Here is a 12837-nt window from a genome sequence, read left to right as displayed (position 1 = left end):
AAATTCCAGTGAGTACAGGTCCCAGACGACTTAATCTCTCCCCTTCAATCCTGGAATCAACCTGGAGAACCTCCTCTGCACCACCTACAAAGCCAGTCCATCGTGGAACTGCACGTGGTTCTCCAGTCGCGGCCTCGCCAGGACCGTGTACAGTTGCAGCATAACCTCCCAGTTCCTAAATCCTTCTAGCAATGCAGGCCTCAGGTAGGTTGATCCCATTGGTGGGGGAGACCTCTCAAGATACAGGGGAGTAGATTTAGGATGGAGATGAGGAGAAACTGCTTTTCCCAGAGGGCGGGGAATCTGTGGAATTTGCTGCCCATTGAAGCAGTGGAGGCAGCCTCAGTAAATATATTTAAGACAAGGTTGGATAAATTTTTACATAGTTGGGGAATTAAGGGATATGGGGGAAAAGGCAGGTCGGTGGAGATGACCCCATCATTAGATCAGCCACGATCTCATCGAATGGGGGAGCAAGCTCAACAGGCCAAACAGCCAACTCCTGCTCCTAGTTCTTATGTTCCTGATGTTCAGGCCAACCACTCACCTGGCAAGCCACCCAGAAAGATCTTCGCTTCCTTCTTGAACCAAGCTTCTATCAGAGGGGTGAAGGTGTCCTTCGCCAGGGGCCAGGTCTCTTGCTGGTCGCCCACGCGCAACGTCGCCTCCTCCCTGGAGATGGCCAGCGTGAGTCGCTGTCCGCTGCACAGCCGATTGGGCCCTTGCAGTTGGAGCACTGGGTCACCCCCGAACCTCAGGCGAAATTGCTGAGGGGGGGAGCAGAGGAAGGTTTAGGGGAGATGTCAGTGGAAAGCTTTTTTCATTAACACCAAGAAAGTAGTGGGTTCCTGGAATGCATGGCCGGGGTTGGCAGTGGCAGCTGGAACAAATGGGGACATTTTAAAGACTCTTAGACAGGCTACAAGAAAAATAGTGGGTTCTGGGAGTAAGGGGTGGCAGGGGGGAAGGAAGGTTTAGTTTGTTGAGTACATTTATATAAAAAGCAGTTAGAAGACAAAAATTCTGGAGGAACTCAGCAGGTCTCACGGCGTTCACAGGAGGTGACGTTTCGGGCCTGTCAAGCTTCCGCCGCCTTTTAATAAGGTCCCCGTGACTATTGCAGCTCCATAACACTCTGATTGGACCACACCTGGAGTATCATATTCATTTCCAGTCGGATCATTACAGGAAGGATGTGGAAGCTATGGAGAGGGTGCAGACGATTGGAGAACGTGCCTCATGAGGGCAGGAAAATAAATCAAGGGTTTTATCTTTTGACTGAAGAAGAATGAGAGGTGACTTTAAAAGAGGTCTACAAGATTACGAGAGGCATCGATAGGGTGGGCAGCCAGTGCCTTTCTCCTGGGTCAAGATCACAAACGTCTGCAAGGGGTGGAAAGTTTAGGGGAGACGTCAGTAAAGATTTTTTTTTTACACAGAGAGTAGTGAGTGCCAGGGTTGGTGGTGGAGGCTGGTATATAAAGGGACATTTAAAAGACTCTTGGACAGGCACACGGATGCAAGACTGTAGCAGGGACTTTAAGTGGAATAAAGCCAGTTGATTAGTCTTTAAGTTTTGTGCTTGCTTTCAGTACGACAGCGCACCACAATTTATTCCACAAAGTCCCTGCTGCCGTTAGCTGTGGTTCCATGTGACTGACCTTGAGGGGCCAGACGTGGCTTCTATCCCGGGCAGATGATTGGCAGCCAACCGGGTGGGGCTTGGTCCATTCAGGTCGGCTGATTGACAGCCGGCCAGGTGTGGTCTTGTCCTTCAGGTACACAGGTTTCCCCCCACTCCTGAAGTCGGGTAGTGGTGTATCACCACACAGGTTCATAAGGATTGGCACAGCCTCTCCGTCAACCGGTGGAGCAATCTCCCACTGGGTTGCTTCCCTCCGTCACTCACCTCCTGTCTGGTCCATTCCACAAAGTCCAGCCTCAGCAGAGGCTTGTAGGCCTGGGACAGAATCGCCAGCACAGCCCCACTATGTTTCACGGGTCGAATCGTGGCCTCAAACCTCAACGTCCAGTCCACCTGCGAATCCGAGTTGTTGTGGAAACCTGGGGAGGAGCACACGAAGAACACCGGGTCACCGGTGGGAAGAGCGTCCCTCGTTCCCATCACACCTCTGCCAGCACTGCCCCAGAGGGCGCACGTCAGCGCTATCCATTCCTAATTACCCCTGAACCCAGGAGGGGGATCGAAGACAGCCAGAGGAAGGTAGTGGAGAGTCAGATGATAACGAGCAGGATGTGTTTTCTATCGCTTTTCTCCCCAGCTCGCTCTCTTTCTATCTTTCTCCCTCTCTCTTTCTTTCTCCATCTTTCTTTCTCTCTCTTTCTCCCCCTCTTTTTCTCTCTTTCTCCCTCTCTCTCTTTCTCACTCTTTCTCCTTCTCTTTTTCTTTCTTTCTCTCTCTCTTTCTCCCTCTCTCTTACTCTCTCTCCCTCTTCCCTTTTCCCTCTGTCACCTTTCACAGAGCCAAAATCAATTTGCGCCTTTTGACTTATTAACTGTAAGGAGGCCCGTTGGTGTCATGGTTATTGCAATGCCATTACAGCGCCAGTGATTGGGATTGGGGTTCAAATCCGCAAGGAGCTTGTTTGTTCTCCCCAGGGGTTTTGACTGGGGGCTTCGGTTTGCTCCCACCCTTCAAAAACACGCTGGGGGGGTGCAGGGGCGCATGAACTCGTGGGCCGAAATGGCCTGTTATCGTGTTGTCTAAATAAAATCCTTTTGTCTGTTGGTCTGGACTCTATCCAGCTCTCTCCCACCCCCCACCCACCACTTTCTCTCCCCAGCCTCTACCTGCCTCCTGTCTGTATCTTGCTTATACCTTGAAGAAGGGCACAGGCTTGAAATTTTGGAAATATGTATTCACCTCCAGCGGACACTGGGAGACCGGCTGAGTTCCTCCTGCCTCACCGCATGTCTAGCCTTTCCCTGCAACAGTTAGGTGACCAAATATGGCCTCACCACTGTCTTATATAACTTTACCATAACATCCTAACTCCTATCCTCAATATCTTGACTGACGATGGCTAATATGCCAAACGCTCCCACTTTCAGGGAATTGTGTATCTGTATTCCCAGATCCCCCTGTTGACAGTAAGAATGGAATTCCCTCACCAGAGGACTCAAACACCGCCATTCCAGCTCCTTGGAAAAAGGTTCCTGGCGTGATGTTGGTTGGGCATTGCATGTTGGGATTGCTGGCCAGCTTCTTTTCCAACCATGTGGTATTTTGCTGCATCCAATTCCAGTTGGTGATGCAGCCATCCAGTCGGTCCTTGAGCTGGAAAGTTTCAAGGCCAAGGTTGAATCCCTCGATTATTCATTTCCTGTCCTTTACCCCATGACATCTCTCCCCAGATGAGGAGGCCTTCTGCGGTCCATAGATGCCATCACCTGCACCCCACCCCTATCTCACCACATTTCCCCCCCCCACTAATCCCAGCCTAAGGAAGCCACTCAACCCATTGTGTTCTGTGAATGAGATTTGTAACCAGCGCTTCCCCACCCCCCCCTCCTCTTCTTGGTCCCCACTGCCCGGCTCATTTCCCCTGGTGGGAGGGGGGGGTTCCGCAATTCCCTTCAGATGTTCCTGATCGTGACAGGAACACCATGACACCCCACCCCAATCCCCTCGTTGATCGCCCCACCCGTCATTCTGTCCTATCCAGGTGTCCACCCTCCTGGCCAGGGAACAATTTCCCCTTCCTACTGTTACAACCTAAACCAGCTGCAATAGAAATACATCAAAAACAATGGTATCTTGGGGGAGGAGTCACGTGATGGAGTAGTGGCCGGACGGTGAACTCCAGCCCTCCAGAAAAGTCGGGAAAAACAAAGGAAAACACAAAGGCACAGAAATAAAAGTTACAGAAAAGTGAGTATAAAGGTGGAAAGAAGATGGCGACAAAAAAAGAAAAGTCGAAAGCAACGGTAAGAAGAGAGGAAGAGAAGACAAAGGAGGAAAAAGGTGAAGGCCTTACCTGTCCGAAGAGGCCCGCTGCGGAGAGAGAAACCCGCTCCCTCAGGTCGGTAAATAATGGACTACAAAAATGGCTCGCAGAGCCGAGCAAAAGTGCGCAACCGCGCATGCGCGAAACTTCGCGCATGCGCGATGCGAATGAAAAAAAACACACCGACGGGAGGGGGGACCAGCTGGGGAGTCGATCTCCACAGCCGGCAACGACAGCTGCAGAACACCTGCAGCAAGAAGAGACCACAGAAGACAATAGAAACAAGAAAGAAGAGGAGGAAAGGGCAACAAAGAAACAACAGATGGTCAACCCAGAGGAAGAAGAAGAGGAAGAGTATGGTGAAATAGAAGAAGAAAAGATAGGCAAGGTAAAGGATATACTTGCTCTTATTAAAGGATACATGGAGTCATTTAAAGAATGGCAAACACAGGAATTTAAGGATTTAAGAAAAAGAATAAACAACACAGAAGAGAAAATAATTAAAATGGAGATGACCTTAACAGAAATGGGAAAAAAAATGGACAAGATGGAAGAGCGGGCAGTAGCAGCAGAAATGGAGGTAGAAGACTTAAAAAAGAAATTGGAGAAATCTAATAAAAAAACTAAAGAGACACAAGAACTACTAGCTCAAAAAATAGATACAATGGAAAACCATAACAGAAGAAATAACATAAAGATAGTGGGCCTTAAGGAAGATGAAGAAGGCAAGAATATGAGGGACTTTATAAAAGAGTGGATCCCTAAGACCCTAGGATGTCCAGAACTACAGCATGAAATGGAAATAGAAAGGGCACATAGAGTATTGGCCTCTAAACCACAACCACAACAAAAACCAAGATCTATTGTAGTAAAATTCCTAAGATATACTACAAGAGAAAAGGTACTGGAGAAGACAATGGAAAAAGTAAGAGAGGGCAACAAACCACTGGAGTATAAAGGGCAAAAAATCTTCATTTATCCAGATATAAGTTTTGAACTCCTAAAGAAGAGAAAAGAGTTCAATACAGCAAAGGCGATTTTATGGAAGAAAGGGTATAAATTTATACTAAAGCATCCAGCGGTATTGAAAATATTTATTCCAGGACAACAAAACAGACTATTCTCGGATCCAGAAGAAGCACGAAAATTTGCAGAACAATTACAAAAATAGACTGAGGGAGGAAGACGGGTAATGAGAGTTAAAAAGATCACGACTGATATGTATGTGGGTAAAGACAAAAATAGACTGAGGGATGAAGACGGGTAATGAGAGTAAAAATGATCACGATTGATATGTATGCAGGTAAAGAGGTATAAGAGTGAATAGAGACAATTAGCATACATGAATGTATCTGTACTTAGAGGAAAATATAGATAGTATAGACAAGAATTAATAAGGGAAGGTAATGGAATAGAGAGAATAAGGAGGGAATTAAAAGAGGGACCTTTGTGACATATGAAAAGTGAAATCTTTTCTGGGGGAGGCGGGGTGGGGGGAAATAGCGGTCACTGCAAAATCAGTTGACGCTTGCGAGTGGATTCGCAAATCCAAATGGAGAGGGGAGATGTGGTTGTCCGACAAGGGATAAAGGACAACTCAGGAGGTGAAGGGGAGATTGGGGATAAATAAGATAGAAATAGGAGAATAAGGAAAATGTTAGATGTTGTAGGAATGTTGTCTTATAAAGAGTTGAAAATAAGAAAACAGAAATGGAAAAGGAGGAAAGGTAATGATGGAAAAACGGAAAGAGAAGATAAACAAAATATAAAAGGGCTACGCTGAACTATATGTCTTTAAATATTAATGGAATACATAACCAAATTAAAAGGAAGAAACTACCAAATTTAAATGAATAAATGTATTCCATTAGAAAAAATAACATATTGGTTAAGAAATAATATTGAAATATTCGAACAAGTATAGGAGCCTTACATTAAATACAATAGCGAAAACCTACCGGGGACAAACATTACCTAAGTTGATGGAAGGAGAAGGAAAGAAAAGAATGGACTCAGTAGAATTTCTGGTGTAATTTTGTTGAATGACAACATTGTCTGACTGGCTTAATGCAACCTAGATTGTATACCTAAAATGGATGAGAGGGGGGGTGGGGGGGTGGTTTGGGAGGAAAGGGGGGGGGAGAGAAAAAGTCACTGTATATGTGTGAAAAAGAAATAGTGTATATCATGGCTAATGTGATTTATGGTGTGAAAAATAAAAAAATTAAAAAAAAAAAACAAAAAAAAACAATGGTATCTTGAGGAATCACGTGATGGAATAGTGGCTGGTCAGGGAACTCCAGCCCTCTCTGGAAAAGTTTAAAAAAAACACAGGAAACACAAAGGTACAAACATAAAAATTAAAATAAAGTGAAAGTAAAGGTGGGAAGAAAATGGCAGCGAAGAAAGAAAAGTCGAAAGCAACGGGAAGAAGAAAAGAAGAAAGGACTTCGGAAGAAGAAGGTGAAAGCCCGCCTCGGAGAGAGAAGCCCGCTCCCTAAGGTCAGTTGAAGTCCCGAGCTCAGGACTACAAACATGGCTCGCGGAGCCAAGCAAAAGTGCGCAACTGCGCATGCACGAGGAGTCGCGCATGTGCGATACGCATGACAAAAAAAACACTGACGGGAGGGGGGACCAGCTGAGGAGTCGATCTCCACAGCTGAGAATGACAGCTACAACACAACAACAGGAAGAGAACATAGAAAACAACGAGAACAAGAAAGAAGAGAGTAAAAAGAAAACAAGGAAACAACAGATGACAAACCCAGAGGAAATAGAAGAAGAAGAAGAACTTAGAGAAATGGAAGAAGAAGGGAAAGGCAAGACAATGGATATATTTTTTTAAAAAGAATATATGGAATCAGTAAAAGAATGGCAATTACAAGAATTTAGTGAAATAAAAAGAAGAATTAAAAGTACAGAAGAAAAAATGAATAGATTAGAGATGGTCATGTCAGATATAGGAAAAAGAGTGGACAAGGTGGAAGAACGAGAAACAGCCGTAGAAATGGAAGTAGAAGACTTAAAAAAGAAATTAGAAGAATCTAATTAAAAAGTTAAAGAGACACAAGAGCTGTTAGCTCAGAAGATAGATATAATGGCAAATTATAATAGAAGAAATAATATAAAGATAGTGGGCCTTAAGGAAGATGAAGAAGGCAAGAATATGAGAGAATTTATAAAAGATTGGATCCCCAGGGTCCTAGGAAGACCAGAATTCCAGGAAGAAATGGAAATAGAAATGGCACATAGAACATTAGCCCCGAAACCACAGCCACAACAAAAACCAAGAATCCATTTTAGTAAAATTCATAAGATATACAACAAGAGAAAATATATTGGAGAAAGCAATGAAGAAAATAAGAGAAGACAAAAAGCCACTGGAATACAAAGGTCAAAATTTTTTTTTCTATCCAGATATAAGTTTTGAACTCCTGAAGAAGAGAAAGGAGTTTAATACAGCAAAAGCGATCCTTTGGAAAAAAGGATATAAATTTATGCTAAAGTACCCAGCGGTACTTAAAATAGTTATCCCAGGGCAGCAAAACAGACTATTCTCGGATCCGGAGGAAGCACGAAAATTTGCAGAACAACTACAAAACAGACAGAGAGATGAAGACATGTAACGAGTAAAAATGACCACGAACTATTTGTATGTGTGTATATGGGTGTATATAGATATAGATATATAGATATATATATATCTATCTATATATATATCTATATATGTGTGTACATGAGTGTATCCGTATTTAAAGGAAAATATATAGAGTATAGATAAGAATTAATAAGGGAAAGAAAGGGAAGAGAGGAAGTGAGGAGGGAATTAAGAGAGTGACCTTTGTTATATATGAAAATTAAAAATAGGTATTGTATCCTTGGGAAAATGTTCATTTTAATACAGTTTATCCTTCCTATTAGTGTTAGTGGTAAGTCTTTCCAATGCTCTAAGTCGTCCTGTAATTTTTTCATTAGTGGATAATAATTGAGTTTATATAGATGGCCGAGATTTTTATTTATTTGTATACCTAGGTATCTTATTGCTTGCATTTGCCATCTGAATGGTGATTCCTTCTTAAATTTTGAGAAATCCGCATTATTCATTGGCATTGCTTCACTTTTATTTACGTTAATCTTGTAACCCGACACTTCTCCATATTCCTTCAATTTCTTACATAATTCTTTTATTGATAGTTCTGGTTCTGTGAAGTATACTATAACATCGTCCGCAAATAAACTGATTTTATATTCCTTGTCTTTTATTTTTATCCCTTTTATATTATTTTCTGTTCTTATCAATTCTGCTAGTGGTTCTATAGCTAACGTGAACAATAAGGGTGATAGTGGGCATCCCTGCCGTGTTGACCTGCTTAAGTTAAATTGCTTTGATATATATCCATTTGCTGTCACTTTCGCCAATGGCCCCTTATATAATGCTTTAATCCAATTAATATACTTCTCTGGTAAACTGAATTTTTGCAATACTTTGAATAAATAATTCCATTCTACTCTGTCAAAGGCCTTCTCTGTGTCTAAAGCAACTGCTGCTGTTGGCACTTTACTCCCTTCTACTGCATGAATTAAGTTACTAAATTTACAAATATTGTCTGTTGTTCGTCTTTTTTTAATAAATCCAGTTTGCTCTAGATTTACCATTTTCGGTACATACTCTGCTAATCTGTTTGCTAATAGTTTAGCTATTATCTTATAATCTGTGTTAAGTAATGATATTGGTCTATATGACGCTGGTGCGAGTGGATCTTTCCCTTGCTTTAGTATTACTGAAATTATTGCTGTTTTACATGAATCTGGTAAGATTTGTGTTTTATCAATCTGGTTGATTACTTCCAGGAGGGGAGGAATTAATAAATGTTTAAATGCTTTATAGAATTCTATTGGGAATCCATCCTCTCCTGGTGTTTTATTATTTGGTAATTTTTTTTATTATCTCTTGTATTTCTACTATTTCAAATGGTTCTGTTAATTTATTTTGTTCCTCTATTTGTAATTTTGGTAGTTCAATTTTAGTTAAGAATTCATCTATTTTCCCTTCTTTCCCTTCGTTTTCAGTTTGGTATAATTGTTCATAGAATTCTCTAATTAATATAGCTACTCCTCTTGCTTTTGAATTATACGACGCTGCTGTTACTTGTCCTACCCAATCTCTCTTTAATTTCTTGTGCTCCAATTCAGTTAAATGTGTTTCTTGCACAAATGCTATATCAATTTTTTCTTTTTTTCAGTAAATTTAGCAGTTTCTTCCTTTTAATTTGGTTATGTATTCCGTTAATATTTAAAGTCATATAGTTCAGCGTAGCCATTTCATACTTTGTTTATCTTCCCTTTCCGTTTCTCCATCATCACCTTTCCTTCTTATCCATTTCTGCTTTCTTGTTTTGAACACTTTATAAGACAACAATTCTAAAACATCAAACATTTTCCTTTTTCTCCTATTTAAAACTTCTTTAACCCCATTCTCCCCTCCCCCTCCTGAGTTGCCCTTTATCCCTTGTCGGACAACCACATCTCCCCTCTCCATTTGGATTTGTGAATTCACTCGCAAATGTCAACTGATTTTGTAGTGACCGTAACTCCTCCCCACCCAGCCCCCCCCCCAGAAAAGATTTCAATTTTCCTATGTAACAAAGGTCACTCTTCTAATTCCGTCCTTATTCCCTCTATTCCCTTTCCCTCCCTTATTAATTCTTGTCTATACTCTATATATTTTCCTCTAAATATGGATACATTCATGTATACACACTATATATATACACACATATACCCCTTTACACACATACATATAGTTCGTGGTCATTTTTACTCTCATTACATGTCTTCATCTCTCTGCTTGTTTTGTAGTTGTTCTGCAAATTTGCTTGCTTCCTCTGGATCCGAGAATAGTCTGTTTTGTTGTCCTGGAATAACTATTTTAAGTACCGCTGGGTACTTTAACATAAATTTATATCCTTTTTTCCATAAGATCGTTTTTGCTGTATTGAACTCCTTCCTCTTCTTCAGGAGTTCAAAACTTATGTCTGGATAGAAAAAAATTTTTTGACCTTTATATTCCAGTGGCTTTTTGTCCTCTCTTACTTTCTTCATTGCTTTCTCCAATATATTTTCTCTTGTTGTATATCTTAAGAATTTTACTAAAATGGATCTTGGTTTTTGCTGCGGTTGTGGTTTCAGGGCTAATGTTCTATGTGCCCTCTCTATTTCCATTTCTTCCTGGAATTCTGGTCTTCCTAGGACCCTGGGGATCCAATCTTTTATAAATTCTCTCATATTCTTGCCTTCTTCATCTTCCTTAAGGCCCACTATCTTTATATTATTTCTTCTTTTATAGTTTTCTATTATCTATCTTCTGAGCTAACAGCTCCTGTGCCTCTTTAACTTTTTTATTAGATTCTTCTAATTTCTCTTTTAAGTCTTCTACTTCCATTTCGACAATTGTTTCTCGTTCTTCCATATTTTCCACTCTTTTTTCTATCTTTGATATGGCCATTTCCATTTTATTCATTTTTTCTTCTGCATTCTTAATTCTTCTTTTTATCTCATTATATTCTTGTAATTGCCATTCTTTCACTGATTCCATATATTCTTTAAAAAAAGCTACATCCATTGTCTTGCTGTTCTCTTCTTCTTCCACTTCTTTCTGTTCTTCTTCTTCTTCCTCTGGGTTGACCATCTGTTGTTTCCTTGTTTTCTTTTTACCCTCTTCTTTCTTGTTGTCATTATTGTCTGTGTTCTGCACCTGCTGCTGTGCTGCAGGTGTCTTTCTCAGCTGTGGAGATCGACTCCGCAGCTGTTCCCCCCTCCCGTCAGTGTGTTTTTTTTCATGTGCAGTTGCGCACTTTTACTCGGCTCTGTGAGCCATTTTTGTAGTCCCGAGCCCGGGACCTCCACTGACCTGAGGGAGCGGGCTTCTCTCTCCGCGGCGGGCCTCTTCGGACAGGTAAGGCCTTCACCTTCTTCTTCCGACATTCTTTCTTCCTCTTTTCTTCCCGTTGTTTTCGTCTTTTCTCTCTTCGCTGCCATTTTCTTCTCACCTTTATTTTTACTTTCTTATAAATTTTAATCTTGTACCTTTGTGCTTTGTGTGGTTTTTTTTTAACTTTTCGGGAGAGGGCTGGAATTCCCTCACCGGCCACTACTCCATCACGTGACTCCTCAATTCTTCAAGGAGTTAAAGAAAATAATAAGGAAATTTTTATGGAAAGGGAGGAAACCGAGGATAGCACTAGATAAATTAACAGAATGGTATAAACAAGGAGGCTTACAACTGCCAAACTTTTAAAATTATTATAGAGCCACACAATTAAGATACCTATCAGATTTTTATCAAACAAGGGAAAATCCAGATTGGACTAGATTAGAACTAGATAAAATAGGGGAGAAGATACCTGAACATATATAAATGGGATGAAAAATTGGTACAACGTAGGAGTTCTCCAGTATTACATAATCTGCTCAATATTTGGAAGAAGATTCATGTTGAAAGGAATAAAACAAATTACCAATTACCAAAACTAATACTGACGCAAAATCAGCTAATCCATTTTACAATAGATAACCTTTCCTTTAGAGAATGGGAGAAAAAAGGGATCAAAAGAATAGAAAATTGCTTTTCAGGAAATAGATTATTATCCTTTGAACAAATGAAGGATAAATATAATATAACTCACGATACAGTGTTGGCATACTACCAACTGAAATCCTACTTGAAGGACAAATTGGGAAGCAGTCTGAGGTTACCAGAGGGAAGTAATTTTGAATATGTGATTACAGACACAATGATAATCAAAAAAATTATAACAAATATGTATATTAAACTGCAAGAAAAGGAGAATGAGGAAACAAATGGTAAAACTAAACAAAAATGGGAACAAGATTTAAACATAAAGATAAAGAAGGAAACATGGGAGAAGTTATGCTCTGGAACTATGAGAAATACAATAAACACGAGGTTACGTATGATACAATATAACTGGATACACAAGCTATACATTACACCTCAAAAGTTAAATAAATGGGACCCAACAGTATCTGACAGATGTTTTCGCTGTAAAAAGGAAATGGGAACAACAATTCATGCAATCTGGACATGTGAGAAAGTGAAAACATTTTGGGAAGATCTAAACCAGACATTAAATGAAATCACAAAAAGCAATATGCCAAAAAACCCAAAGATCTTCCTCCTAAGTAACATAAAAAACAAAGAATTTGGACTTGATTTGGATGGTGCACAAAAAAGATTTGTTAGGATAGCCCTAGCTGTAGCAAAAAAATGTATTATGTCAGCCTGGAAATTAGAAGATAACTTGAGAATACAACAGTGGTATATAGAAATGAATAAATGTATTCCATTAGAAAAAATAACATATAATTTAAGAAATAATATTACAATATTTGAACAAATATGGGAGCCATTCATGAAACACAATAGAGAAAACCTACCGGGGACATCTACCACCTAAAGTGACAGAGGGAGAAGGAAATGAAAAGAATTGACTCAGTGGAATTTCTTGTTTATTTTTATTGAGTGACAACATTGTTTGACGGGTTTAATGTATCTTAGATTCTGAACTTTAAATGAATGGGAGGGGAGGTAGGGAGGGTGGGATGGGAAGAGGGAGGGGGGGAGAAAACGACACTGTATATATTTGAAAAGAAAAATGTATGTATCTTGATCAATGTGGTTTATAGTGTGAAAAATAAAAAATTTAAAAAATAAAGGACCATGTGCCCCTTTGTTCTGCCTCTTTGGACTCCTCGTGGCCTGTAAATAGCACCTTCCACACTGTGGTTGGGGTGAGTCTCGAGGCCAGGTAGCAGAGCCACGTCCATACTGGTCAAGGGGTGGGGGGGC

The 12837-nt window shown here is 40.6% G+C and overlaps 1 protein-coding gene across 1 annotated transcript in view; it reads right to left on the bottom strand.

Annotated features, from left to right (window-relative positions):
• shbg (sex hormone-binding globulin) overlaps positions 1-12837 on the bottom strand; it is a 28750-nt gene that overhangs the window by 1873 nt on the left and 14040 nt on the right. Inside the window, exons 5-7 of the mRNA XM_069920085.1 lie at positions 3133-3298; positions 1910-2064; positions 548-767 (exon numbers count right to left, since the gene is read on the bottom strand). Of these exons, the coding sequence (XP_069776186.1) occupies positions 548-767; positions 1910-2064; positions 3133-3298 (541 nt within the window). The remainder of the gene's footprint in view (positions 1-547; positions 768-1909; positions 2065-3132; positions 3299-12837) is intronic.

Source organism: Narcine bancroftii, chromosome 2, assembly GCF_036971445.1.
Source record: "Narcine bancroftii isolate sNarBan1 chromosome 2, sNarBan1.hap1, whole genome shotgun sequence".
Taxonomy (NCBI): Eukaryota; Metazoa; Chordata; class Chondrichthyes; order Torpediniformes; family Narcinidae; genus Narcine; species Narcine bancroftii.
The sequence above is the reverse complement of the archived record's forward strand: the minus strand, read 5'-3'. Positions and strand labels throughout refer to the sequence as shown.